The sequence below is a fragment of the Ctenopharyngodon idella genome, chromosome 22 (assembly GCF_019924925.1).
Source record: "Ctenopharyngodon idella isolate HZGC_01 chromosome 22, HZGC01, whole genome shotgun sequence".
Lineage (NCBI taxonomy): Eukaryota > Metazoa > Chordata > Actinopteri > Cypriniformes > Xenocyprididae > Ctenopharyngodon > Ctenopharyngodon idella.
The window spans coordinates 17,469,040-17,482,181 of NC_067241.1; the positions used below are offsets into that span (position 1 = coordinate 17,469,040).

Consider the following 13,142-nt stretch of genomic DNA (forward strand, 5'->3'; position numbering starts at 1 on the left):
GCTCCTCAGTGACCTCTGACCAATGCCTCACCTCAGACCATTAGTTTTGATCAACCATCAGTTGTGGTCGTGACAGCGGATGTTACAAAAAAGCTCCACACAAGTTCCCAGATGCATGTATGAAGGTCTGACGCTGGTGACCTCGCTGCTCTTTCTATATAATGAAAGTAAACAAGCACTCGAGCTGATAAGCTTCAAAAACAACCGGAGCAAAAAAGCATCAGAAAACTTCAGACTCCTTCATAACACGATATAAGAGGATTTCATTAATTAATGACTAATTCAGCCCAGCGTGAATCTGTTAGAGACAGACACAACAGGAAGTTGAAATGAGGACAGACGAATGGAAGAAACACAGGAAACAAGCAAAACATGCAAAAACAAAACACTCGTCAGGACACAGAGCGTGAGAGGAGGAAGAATATTTTTCTGTATTGAAAGCCATTTGTGGGTCTGTTGCACACATACACAGATATTACATTTACATACATTTACATGCACGATGCTCAGAACATAACTGCCCCACAATGCGGATCACAAATGACAATTTTCTTATTCGCAGAGCTGTTTGAGAGAAATGGACAGCAGGAGATAGACTCTGGAAATATTAAAGTGCCCTATTATGCTATTTTATAGGCTCCCAATGTTGTTTCAGAGATTTACATGCATCCAAGGTCAAAAACATTCATTTTCTCATAATATACACTGCAGCATCATGTCATTTCTCAAAGAGTTTCAAAACGGTTTGTTTGAAGATCCAGTCTCTCTAAACCCCACCTTTCTGAGAGCTTCCTCTGCTCTGATTGGTCAGATGGCTCAGGTTGTTGTGATTGGTCAACTCTGCTCTGATTGGTCAGATGACCCAGTTTGTTGCGATTGGTCTTTTCTGCAAGCGCTTATCTAAATCACAACCATAATCAAAAGGCACCAACTATAAAATAAATAAAATAAAAACTATCAAATGAAAACTACAAAATACCAAATGAATGCATAAATAAATCCTGCAGTTCATGACGCACGTGTTCTGATTGTGTTTGAACATGATAAGAACATGTTCTGGGGCGTCAGAGCTGAACTGGTTTATCTGAGAGCGCAGGCAGATTTCTGATCACCCGAAGGCTCTCGCGCTCCACAAACCACCGCAGGCTCACATTAATGCTGCATGTGGAAGAGTCACAGTGTCCCTGTTAAAACACAGCACTGAAACATTCACCGAGCCAATGCTACAGGCCATCCAGGAAATTTAAATATAACAGGAATTAGCATTTCATGCATATTCATAGCCCTGCACACACACCGTTTCCTGATTGGCTGAGCAGAACGGAACCTCGCTCAGATGAAACGAAAACAAGCCGAACAATGAGAGAAGGTGGTGAGACATCAGCGAGACGCCCGCGCTATTTTAATCTCTCTGACAGCGTGACGCCAATGCACTCGCCCCGGACCGCTCGCTTTAGCACCTCCTCGCTCAAACAGGGACATGTTAGTGTGTTTATCAGAACAGGTGACGTTTGGAAAGATCAGATGTCTTTCTTCTCAGAGTTTTGACCCACTTTATGTTCTCTCCAGTCTGAGGATGTCTGGTCACCTGACCTTCGATCTAATGAACACTTACTGAGGAGAAATCTGTGTCACACTGAGCCTGACAACATTAAAGCCTTTCACACACTTCTAACTTAACTATATTTGCATTTTGCCACATTAAGAGTTTAATGTACAAAGTTTTCTGTTTTAATTTCTCATCACATAAAAATGCCAGCTATAGATTGTTAAATAGACGCAAAGGAACACAAACCCAAACAGTTTATTATGCAAATATATGCATGAAAGAAGGCCAATCACAGTTTGCAAACATTATGATGTCACTGTCAGTCAGACCTTTGAACACTTTTGAACATTCTATTCTGTTGGAACATTTAAAAATTCAAATGTACATTTCATAAGTATATATATATATGTAAATATATATAAATGACTGAATTAGGGCTGCAAGTTTTAGGGGGAAAACAGAACTTATTTTTCTGATAAAAATCATGATTTAAAATGCAATTTAAAAAAAAAAAAAAGCTCCAGATTTGCTTGTTTGTAGTGATTATACATCAATATGACTAAAATATTAATAATCTAAAATATTATTATTAATAATAATAATAATAATAAATAAAAATATTAAGCAATATAAGAAATATTGCTATTATAATATTCATTGTAAAATAAAAAAAATGAGTATTTAATAATAAAAATAATAATAAATAAAAATATTAAACAAAATAAATATTACTAATGTAATATTCACTGTAAAATAAAAAGATCTATTAATAATAATAGTAATAACAACAACTGTTTAATAATAATAATAATAATGATATTAATAAATAAAAAATATTAGTATTGTAATATCTACTGAAATTTTTTTTTAAAAAAAGTACTTAATCAGAATAATAACAGAAGTAATACTGTTTACTATAACATATATTACCAAATAAAAAAATATTAAACAAAACAAGAAATATTACTATTGTAATATTCACTGTAAAATTAAAATAATAATAATAATATTTAATAATAATAATAATAATAACAATAACAGTTTAATAATAATGATATTAATAAATAAAAAATATTAGTATTGTAATATCTACTAAAAAATAAGTTTAATATAATAATTCTAAATAAAAAACAAGAAATATTTCTATTGTAATATTCACTGTAAAATAAAATGAGTATTTAATAATAACAACAACAACAACAACAACAAATAAAAATAACAAAATAAATATTACTACTGTAATATTCACTGTAAAATAAAAAGATTTAATAATAATAACTGTTTAATAATAATAATAATAATAATAATAATAATATTAATAAAAAATATTAGTATTGTAATATCTACTGAGAAAATATAAAGTACTTAATCAGAATAATAATAGAAGTAATACTGTTTACTATAATAATAATAATACTAAATAAAAAAAAAAATATTAAAACAAGAAATATTACTATTGTAATATTCACTGTAAAATTAAGAGTATTTAATAATTATAATAATAATAATAATAATAATAATAATAATAAACAAAATAAGAAATGTTACTATTGTAATAATTGAAAAAAAATAATAATATTGGTTTAATACTGGTATAATACTGGTTTGAGATGAAATAATGGCAGAAGTTTAACACTCCTTTAATTAAAAACAAAAAACATCGTTAATACTTCAACAATGTTTTTGATCTGCCTGCGCTGACACCACTGTATGAGAACTGAACTGGACGATGACATCACTGTTTTCTCCAGAGATGCTGTATAGATGAATTAACTAAAATAACTAATGATTTTACAACAGAATTAATCAGTAATGAACTGACTTAAGCTGGACAATGACACCATTTTCTTCTAGAGCTGCTGTGCAGTCAGAGTGATGTTCCCTCCATCACTGTGAAGCTGCTTTCACACAGTCTGCACTGTAAACAGTGCTATAGAAATAAAGGTGACTTGACTTCAGAACAAACACAAACATTAGATGAACGTTAGTCCAGCGCTGCCGCTCAAACACTGTCAGTATGAATGATGCGTGATCTGAAACATGTTTGAACACAAACACTGACGGCTCAAACACGGAAACACCAACGGTCAGCGTCTCTCATGAACAACACTGATCGATGGAGGACACGTTCAACAGTCTGTCCCTGAAACTCAACAGCAGGGCAAAACTGACCAATAAAAGCAGGTCAGAGGTCACACAGGTTAGTCAGTACGCTGCATTCCTCTGCAGTGCAAACACTGAATCAGATGAATGTTTAAACTGAGTTCACACAGCTCTAAAACAAACACACAACACTCAGAAAAACTGCTTGTACCTTTAAAAGGCGCCTTTTTTACCCCTAAAAAGTCCATAATAGCGCCTTAGAGGACCAGTATGTACCTTTAGATACTACTATGAACCTTTTAGGGGTAAATAAAGTACAAAGATTTGATCAAAACAGCATCATCCCTCGTTACGGGGTTGAAGACTGTGGCAAAAATCTCTAATAATGGCCTTAACTGTCATATTTCATGTGGAGATTCATGTTTTATACACAAATCGAGTCTCTGAGACACATTATCAAACCCCAACAAGATTGTTCAGAGTTTGACAGATTACGACACGAAAAACATCTCAAACGTTCAGCAGAAATCCATTAAGCTTTTCATTCCTGTCAGAGAAAATCACAGAGGAATGAGAGACTGATGGAAAACTGATCGAACTGTGATTTTGGGTTTCTCCCGGTGTCGCCGCTTTCAAATATTTACCACAAACATCGGCTTGTGTGATGTGGATAAGACTGGACGGCGTCCAACGCCTCAGGTAAGATACACAAGTGAACAACAGCCTAAAAAAACACTTCAAACCCGATATTGTTTGCTCAGACTTGTGGGAGCTTTTAAAGAACAACTGTGTTCGAATGTAAAACAGTGAATATTACAGACCGCAAACCTTTCCACATCCAGTGTGAAATTAAAGATAATTAGGGGTTCAAGCGTGTGGCGAAATTTTCGGGTATTTTGGGTTTTTTGAAAAACCTACTAGGTTTTTGACCCGATTGGAAATGTTCTCTGGAGGCTGAACATCAATAACTATCAAAAAAAAAAAAAAAAAATTGCAATTTTGATTTACGGTCACTAAGGGGCGCCAAAACCAACGATGAGGGCGGAGCCACTTTTACTAAAATGGCTATAACTCAAGAACAAAATGAGATATTTGCACCAAACTCCGTACACATGTGTAGGGCCTCAATCTTTGGTCACAATAAAAAAAATTGCATTGATTGGACACTAGGTGGTGCTGTAACTATGGCATGTTAGTCAGATCGACTTGAAATTTGGCATGCAGTGTCTTGGTCCAAGGGGTCATGATAGTGTATGAGGACATTGGCGTATCTCAAAAAACATGGCCGCCATCGGCCAATGAAGTTAGAGCACCTATTAGACAAGGTTAAACGGAGGCCGATAGGAACGAAACTTGGTGGGCATGTTCGACTCATGGTTCTAGAGGACTGTAAGAATTTTGAAAGAAATCGGCCACTAGTTGGTGCTAACGAGTTTTACACCTCTGTAATCACGTGGTGTTTCACAGATCCACACAATATGCCTATCATTTGATAGATCTCCTCATGCTGAACAACTTTGCCTCAAGAACCAATGCTGTCAATCAAATCGTTCATTAATTATTTGTGAATATGTGAAAAATCTACTTTTGCGAACTAATCCTAAGTTTTTTTGCACGATCGGAACGGAACCAGTGCAGGATAATTCTCTGGACTCTCTAGATCAATAATTATCAAAACAAACTTAAACTTTACCATTTCGGTCGCTATAACAAGGTCATTTAGAAAATGGGCGTGGCAAAATATACTCAAAAGCCTATAAATCTGAAACGAAAACTCAGAACTTCATGCAATTAAGTGAGCACATGCAGCATATGACTCTAAAGAAGCATGCCAACTTTTATGGAGATCGGACCATAGGTGGCGCTATAACTGTTAAAAAGCTTTAAAACCATATATTTTCCAATGGTAAATTGCCTGTTTTGGCTGAAAATGGTCTGTTCCTTCTATGATTTAAGTGGTTACATGCTTGCTAAATAAAACTTAACATCCTTTTACACATATGTGCTTAAAGGCCTTTAATTAAAGTCTTGAGTTTTCTTCACAATATTCCTCATTTAAATAATTCATACGCAGAATAAAGGGGCGTGGCCTGGTTGAGTTAGTTAGTAGTGTGTTGAAACTGGCAGGTACGTAGGGGCAGTAAGGGGCGGGACATTTCCCAAACACCAATCACAACACACTGCTCCAGCCGACCAATCAGAGCACATTGTGCTTTTCAGAAGGAGGGGCTTCATAGAGACAGGAACTAAACAGAGCGTTACTGACAGACTGGGAAGAGAGGAGCTGAACAATGGAGAATATGAGAAAAATAATGAAAACCTGTTCTAGTAGAACACAAAAACAACAAGACTTTGAGAAAGAGCATAATGGGTCGTCTTTAAATGAGTGGTTGTCGACATGGCAGGTTAAGAATGCACAATTAGTTTCTTATAAATATATGTTTAATATTTTATGAGTGTTCAGGGCTGCGGTTTGCAGGAGACAGGATCTGACAGGAGACACTTGAGTCATAACGGGTAAGGGAATTAATTATGGCTCAAACAAGATGTTCAGGTTGGTTAAATCTACTCAGAAGCATGTCAAGACTTGATCAGAAGAATAACAGGCCAAACTGTGATGGACAGACCGACACACCCACCAGACAAACACACACATTCATACAATGAGATCAAATCAAACAAACTGTTGAGTGAATCAAGGCCTGAAAACACTGCAAAAAAATGACTTTCTTCCTCAGTATTTTTGTCTTGCTTTCCAGTAGAAACATCTAAATGTTTTTAAAGGGGTCATGACATATAACATTGACATATTAGAGGTCTTTAAAACATCCTGCAAGTTTCATAGCCTCCTCATTAAAAACAAAACATGGTTGCACTTTATTTTCAAATAAGTACTGAGTAAAATGAATTAACTACACACTTACTATAGAGTTACGGTTAGGGTTTGGTTTAGGGTTAGTTACTTGTAATTAAGCATTATTTACTGTTATTACTATAGTAAGTACATGTAGTAATGTGTAACTACGTCACCTTAAATAAAGTGTTAACCAAAGCATTTATTTCATCGAGCTCCAAAAACAGCTTGTTTTAATATTGCGAGATCTGTGACATCACATGGTCAAATACATTTGCATATGGCCGCCTCCAGAGCACGACATTGACCAATAGTTAGGGTTACATCATTGCATCATAGGCCCCGCCCACTGGCACTCAGTCACTTAACGGCTGACATTGGGATCGCGTCTGAGGATTATATGTTTGTTCGGAGCATTTGACAGCAGATTGTCAGTAAATGAGGCACATTGTAATGGAGAGTTCACGATTTCATGATTTCATAATGTTTTGTCTGTAAATTACGGTTTTGTATGGATAATGTTTTCAAAACACGTTGATACGGTTTCCTTTGCAATGACATTAACCGATCAAAACATTAACTGTTTACTGAAAAGTCTTAAAGGAGCCGCGCCTTAAAAATGGGTAATTTCAGACAGAGGCTCAGAATGAAGGTTGAAAATAATTTTTTTTTTCGCATTTATATGTTAGATTTTTTTTATTCAAAAATCTTTATTAACATTATGCGAACCTCAAGAAACATATTAAAATAAAATAAAATAAAAATCCATGTCATGACCCCTTTAATTAAGATACATTTACTTGAGAAGCAAAATTACTTGAGATGACAAGTCTAGTAATCTGAAAAATTTTATCAAAAATTGATTTGAAGAAAACATATCTGCAAATTGTTTACCTTTTTTGATTTTTCTTTCCCCATTGGCAGATATTTTGTCATGTTTTAAGCATGAAGTAAATTAATTTTGATACATTTTTTTTCAGAAAAAAAAAGACTTCATCTTAAGTAATTTTGCTTCTCCAGTAAATGTTTCTTGATTTAAGAATATTTAGATATTTGCACTGGGGGAAAAAAAAGACAAAAATACTAAGGAAGAAAATCATTTTTGCATGCAATTTTTCAAAACAAAAACTCTAAAACAAAGATTATTAGAGTACATTTTACAAGACAATACTATTTCACTTTTTCAACTTCAAAATTTCACGTTTAATTCTAATGTGTTACTTGCCACTTCTTTGTAGTTATTTGTGAAATTTAATAGCAATTTCTGAGTGAAAACTGTTTCTACACCAACATTTTTTCAGTGTTTGTTGGCATGTAAATGTGTTTAATGTAAGAGGTAACATTAAGAGAAAAAATTAAATGAATCTAAATGAACACAAGAAAAAAATATGTTTTGGGAGGAAAAATTAACAATTGTCGGTCTTTATATAGGAATCTTGAAAAATAAAAAGTGCATATTGTTAGTGTTTAATATAAATGTAAAGACTTTTATATTTTCTTTATACAGCTGAACTAAATGAGTTCATCATGAGGGAAACTGATGATAAGTTGAAGTGTGTGAGCAGACACAGTCTTCAGTGAATCAGAAGCAGAAAGCGTCTCTGTAGAACTAAGAATACATGCTGACCTCTTTTCTCACTGCGCCGCTCTGAGAGTTTTCTAAGAGGAGAGCACAGGTGCATTGTGGGAAATGAGAAACTGCTTTAAGGAAGCAAAGGCTGAACTTACTTCATGATCAGAGATAGACCAACATATCAGCCACCAATGACCGTTAAATGAGCCAACCTGGCAGACTATCAAAAATCTCCAAAATATACCAGCACTCTAATGTTTTAGAGAATATTTTGTAGTGAATATTGTGTAAAATACACGAGACTGCAAGAGGGAGCAGAGGGGTCTGCTGAAAAATCATGCAAAATGTTAATAAATTAATAAATGAACAATAAATCAATAAATCAATATAAATTAAAATAAAGAAATTAAAAGGTACTAAGGGGATCTGCTGAAAAGTTAAGAGAAAAATAATGTAAAATGTAAATAAATAAATATAAATTAAAATACATAAAGGTAGTAAGTGATCAGCTGAAAAGTATAGAGAAAATACTGTAAAAATGTAAATAAATAAATAAAATAAATTTAAAATACGTTAATTTAAAATAAATAAATATGAATTAAAAAAATAAATTTAAAATACGTTAATTTAAAATAAATAAATATGAATTAAAATAAATAAATTAAAAAGGTACTAAAGGGATCTGCTAAAAAGTTTAGAGAAAAATAATGTAAAATGTAAATAAATAAATGAATAAAAATAAATGAATTAATATAAATTAAAAGTTACAAAGTGATAAAAAGTTTAGAGAAAATATGTAAATAAATTCTAAATAAACAAAATAAAATAAACACAAAAATTAAAATAATTATCAAATTAAATAAAGTTACAAATTAAATAAAACTGTAAATTTACATTTAAATTTAAAGGTACTAACGGATCTGCTAAAAAGTTATGAGAAATTGTGTAAAATGTAAATAAATAAATAAATAACCATTAAAATAACAAATTAAAAATACAATTAAAATGATTATAAATGTTTTTTAATGCTTTTAATAACAAATTAAAATAAATGTATTAAATAAATAAATACAAATCTTTTTGTTTTATAATTTTATTCCAGTTTCTACACCTCACAGGGCTCTTAATTCATGTCTTTATTCTTTATTCATGAAGATGATCATTATAATTGAGGGTCCGTGACATGAGAACATGAAAACCACTGCTCTCGACATCAGTGTCAGACGCTGAAACATCAGTAAGCAGCTGTGAACTCTGTTCAACACGTCAACATCAGTCAGCCTGTCCACATCTACAACACTGAACTGCACAAACAACTCAAACCAGACCGGTCAATCAAATCTCAATGCTGTAAACCTGCCGTCATCATCATCACTGCAGACGGGACGCTCTGATGGGCCTGTCATCAGTTAACCACAGGACAATCTCTTCATGAAGAGTCTGAGTCATCATCAAAACAAGCGAGAACCTCCTAACGCTTCCCAGAATGCAACAGCGTGACTAAATGTTTCTGCAGGATTCTGAAGCTTCACATATTCATATACGTGGAATACCTGAACCATCGAATGCAGATACACACTGCGCGCAAAACACCCACAATGCACTGCGCTTGACTTGATCCTCCATTTCCAGTGTGATGAATGAACCAGAAGAATGATTTTTTTGATAAATATCTTGATTGGACTGTCAAAGGCTGAGATATTTTCACACAAAATTGGTTTAAAAGAGCAACATATATAATTGATTTAGATTCTGACTGGACAACATTAAACATGCAACATGAAGATGTCATGTGACAACAATAGAACATAGAAAACTACTGTTTGAAAAAATACAAACTCCATTTTGAGTGTCGCTGCATTCTAACACCTACCAGATAAATTAATAAATTAGATTAAAAAAAAAAAAAAAAAAAAGATTAAAATAAGTCAATTTGATTTAAATAAATATATAAATAAATAATAAATTAGATTAAAATAAAAAAGTGATTAAATAAGTCAAATTTAACTTAAATATATAAATAAATATTAAAAATGAAAGTCTAATTTGATTTTAATAAAAAGATATATAAATAAATTACTTGATTAAAATAAAAAATGGATTAAATAAGTCAAATTTGACTGAAAAACATAATAAATTTGATTTAATAAAGAAAATAATTAAAATAAGTCCAACTTGAAAGAAATACATAAATAAATAATACATTTGATTAAAATAAAAAAATGCTTAAATAAGTCAAATTTGATTGACAAATATATAAAAAAATTTGATTAAAATAAAGAAGATTAAACTAAGTCGAATTTGACAAATAGATAATAAATAAACAAATTATTTGATTAAAAAAATAATTAAATAAGTTTGATTGACATAAATACATAAATAAAAATAAATTTGATTTAAAGAAAATGATTAAAATAAGTCAAATTTAATTGAAATAAATAAATAATACATTTGATTAAAACAAAAATTATTAAACTAAGTCAATTTTGATTTTAAATAAATAATTTGATTAAAATAAAGAAAATTAAACTACCTCAAATTTGATTTTAATAAATAAATATACAAATAATTTGATTAAAATAAAAAAAATGATTAAATAAGTCAAATTTGATTGAAATAAATAAATAAATAAATAAATAAACACACACACACACACACACACACACACATATATAATACATTTGATTAAAATAAAAAAAAAATATTAAAATGTCAAATATGACTGAAATAAATAAATTTGATTAAAATAAATAATGATTAAAATAAGTCAAATTTGATTGAAATAAATACATTAAGTTTGATCTAAACGTGGCGATGGGAACTGCTCATGCACTGAAGAATTGTTTGTAATTCATGTAATGCACATGTAAAGAAATATGTGAATTGGTTTGCAACATTTAGGGTGAACTTTGAGAATCTGAAATCAAACTGGATTCACTCCGATTGAGAAAATGAGTGAATGTAAACGAACCTCTTGTCAGTCAATCACACATTTCTCTGCACACTACAACAGAAAAGCTGAAACGTGAGTGAAAAGCATGAGATGAATTGAGCGAAGATCGCTGCGCGCGGCTGTCCAACAGGAAAAGACGGCAGGTGAGAGCAGCAGATGGCGTGAACCGAGCGTGTTCGGGTCAGAGAGAGAGAGACTGTGTCGTGTTAACAGATCGAGGCTGCGGACCATCTGTCTGACGGCCGCGGGGCTACGGACCAGCACTGCTCATGACCGGAGGAGATATTAATAGATAAACTCACATATGTCACGTCACGGACACTCTCTGTTAGCGCCGAACAGATACTGTTACTACCGGGACCGTTTCAACACTAGAGCACTGGATATAGAAACTAGTGTAATACTGTACAGACAAAAATAGGTATCTTTCTAAATCAGTTTTTGTTTTCTTCTGCTCACCAAAGCTGCATTTAATTGATCAAAAATACAGTAAAATATTATTACAATTTAAAATATCTGTTTTCTATGTGAAAATATAGTAAAATGTAATTTATTCCTGTGATCAAAGCTGAATTTTCCTGATCAAATCATCTGAATCATTGCTGTGTTGTAATGACCGCACAACTGTTTTCAACATTGATAATAATCATAAATGTTTCTTGAGCATCAAATCATCATATTAGAATGATTTCTGAAGGATCATGTGACACTGAAGACTGGAGTAATGATGCTGAAAATTCAGCTTTGATCACAGGAATAAATTACACTTTACTATTTATTCACATAGAAAACAGCTGTTTTACATTGTAAAAATATTTCACAATTTTTACTGTATTTTTGATCAAATAAACGCAGCCTTGGTGAGCAGAAGAGACTCTTTTTAAAATAAAAACATTTAAAAATCCAAACTTTTGACTGGTTGTGTACGGCATACTTCTTTGATTCAAAATGAATCAGTAGTATGGCCTTTTGAACGCACATTTTAAGGCAAACAGGCTGCAAATGAGCTGAAATAATTTGAATGACTTGTTGTGTGATTTGCAGTCTCTCCAGAGAGCAACAGTGAGATCATACCTTGTGTCTGCACTTCAGGACGACGCCGTAAGCTCCTGCGAGAGAAAGAGAGAGAAACAAACAGGTTTTACTCAAACTTTCACCCAGTTCCACCTGTCTTTGTAAACACGATTCTCAGCAGATTCTCGCAGCCGTGCCAAAACCTCCGTCCAAAAACCCTGAGCGTTTAGTGTCTGATGAATAAAGTGATTGAAGGGAGGAGGATGGAGGAAGACGAGGCATTGATTTACACACCTGACAAAAAGACAGAGACATTAAGAGAACTGTAAGAACATCCTGTTTTCACTTAAGACCTCTGGGACGCGAGCGAAACGAAGGGCCAAATCGCTGCCAACGCGTTTGTTTAATCAGCCGAATTCATTATAAATCTCATATGAGCGCGTTTAGCCCAAACAATACTCAAATTGGCACTCAGGTGATTGTTTTTTGATGGAAGTGTCTGTGCGCCGTGTGTTCGCTCGGGTCTGGCTCTATCTGTGGCACAAATCTACAGTCCCGCAGGAGACGCAGATCTGAGCTCATCCGAAGATCCCGGCCAACAGATCCGGCTGACATCCGAGAACGACCTCCAAATCGCGTTTACCATGACCTGCTCAATGTGAAGAGCTACAAAGCATCACATGGTGTATATCAGGGCGACTCAGTTATGGAAAATATCATAATCATGATAAGGTTAATATTGAGTTCACGATAGGGGTGGGCAAAATACCCGTGGACACGATTAACTGGTAGAGATTTTGGACTATCGTCTCTATCGCGGTTATGTTGCTGTGTTGCGCCGTCATGAAAGCTTATCATTTTGTATGCGTTTTTAACTCTCTGGTGCTGTTCGCGTGTCGGTCAAAAATTCACAAATGTTTTATTTAAATGAAATGATTGTAGTATATTTTAGTTTGATAATATTTTTTATTTAATATTTTGTATTTTTAGGAGATTGTATGGTACTATATTATATTTATGCAGTAGTTTATAGTCCATTTATTCACTTTTTGAGCATAGACCTGAAAATGAAATGTCCAACTTAAACGATAATAAA

The 13,142-nt window shown here is 33.0% G+C and overlaps 1 protein-coding gene across 3 annotated transcripts in view; it reads right to left on the reverse strand.

Annotated features, from left to right (window-relative positions):
* Positions 1-13,142, reverse strand: part of LOC127505092 (cyclin-dependent kinase-like 5) — a 56,115-nt gene that overhangs the window by 25,271 nt on the left and 17,702 nt on the right. For all 3 annotated transcript variants that reach the window (XM_051880389.1, XM_051880390.1, XM_051880388.1), the window contains exon 3: positions 12,107-12,141. In XM_051880389.1, the coding sequence (XP_051736349.1) occupies positions 12,107-12,141 (35 nt within the window). The remainder of the gene's footprint in view (positions 1-12,106; positions 12,142-13,142) is intronic.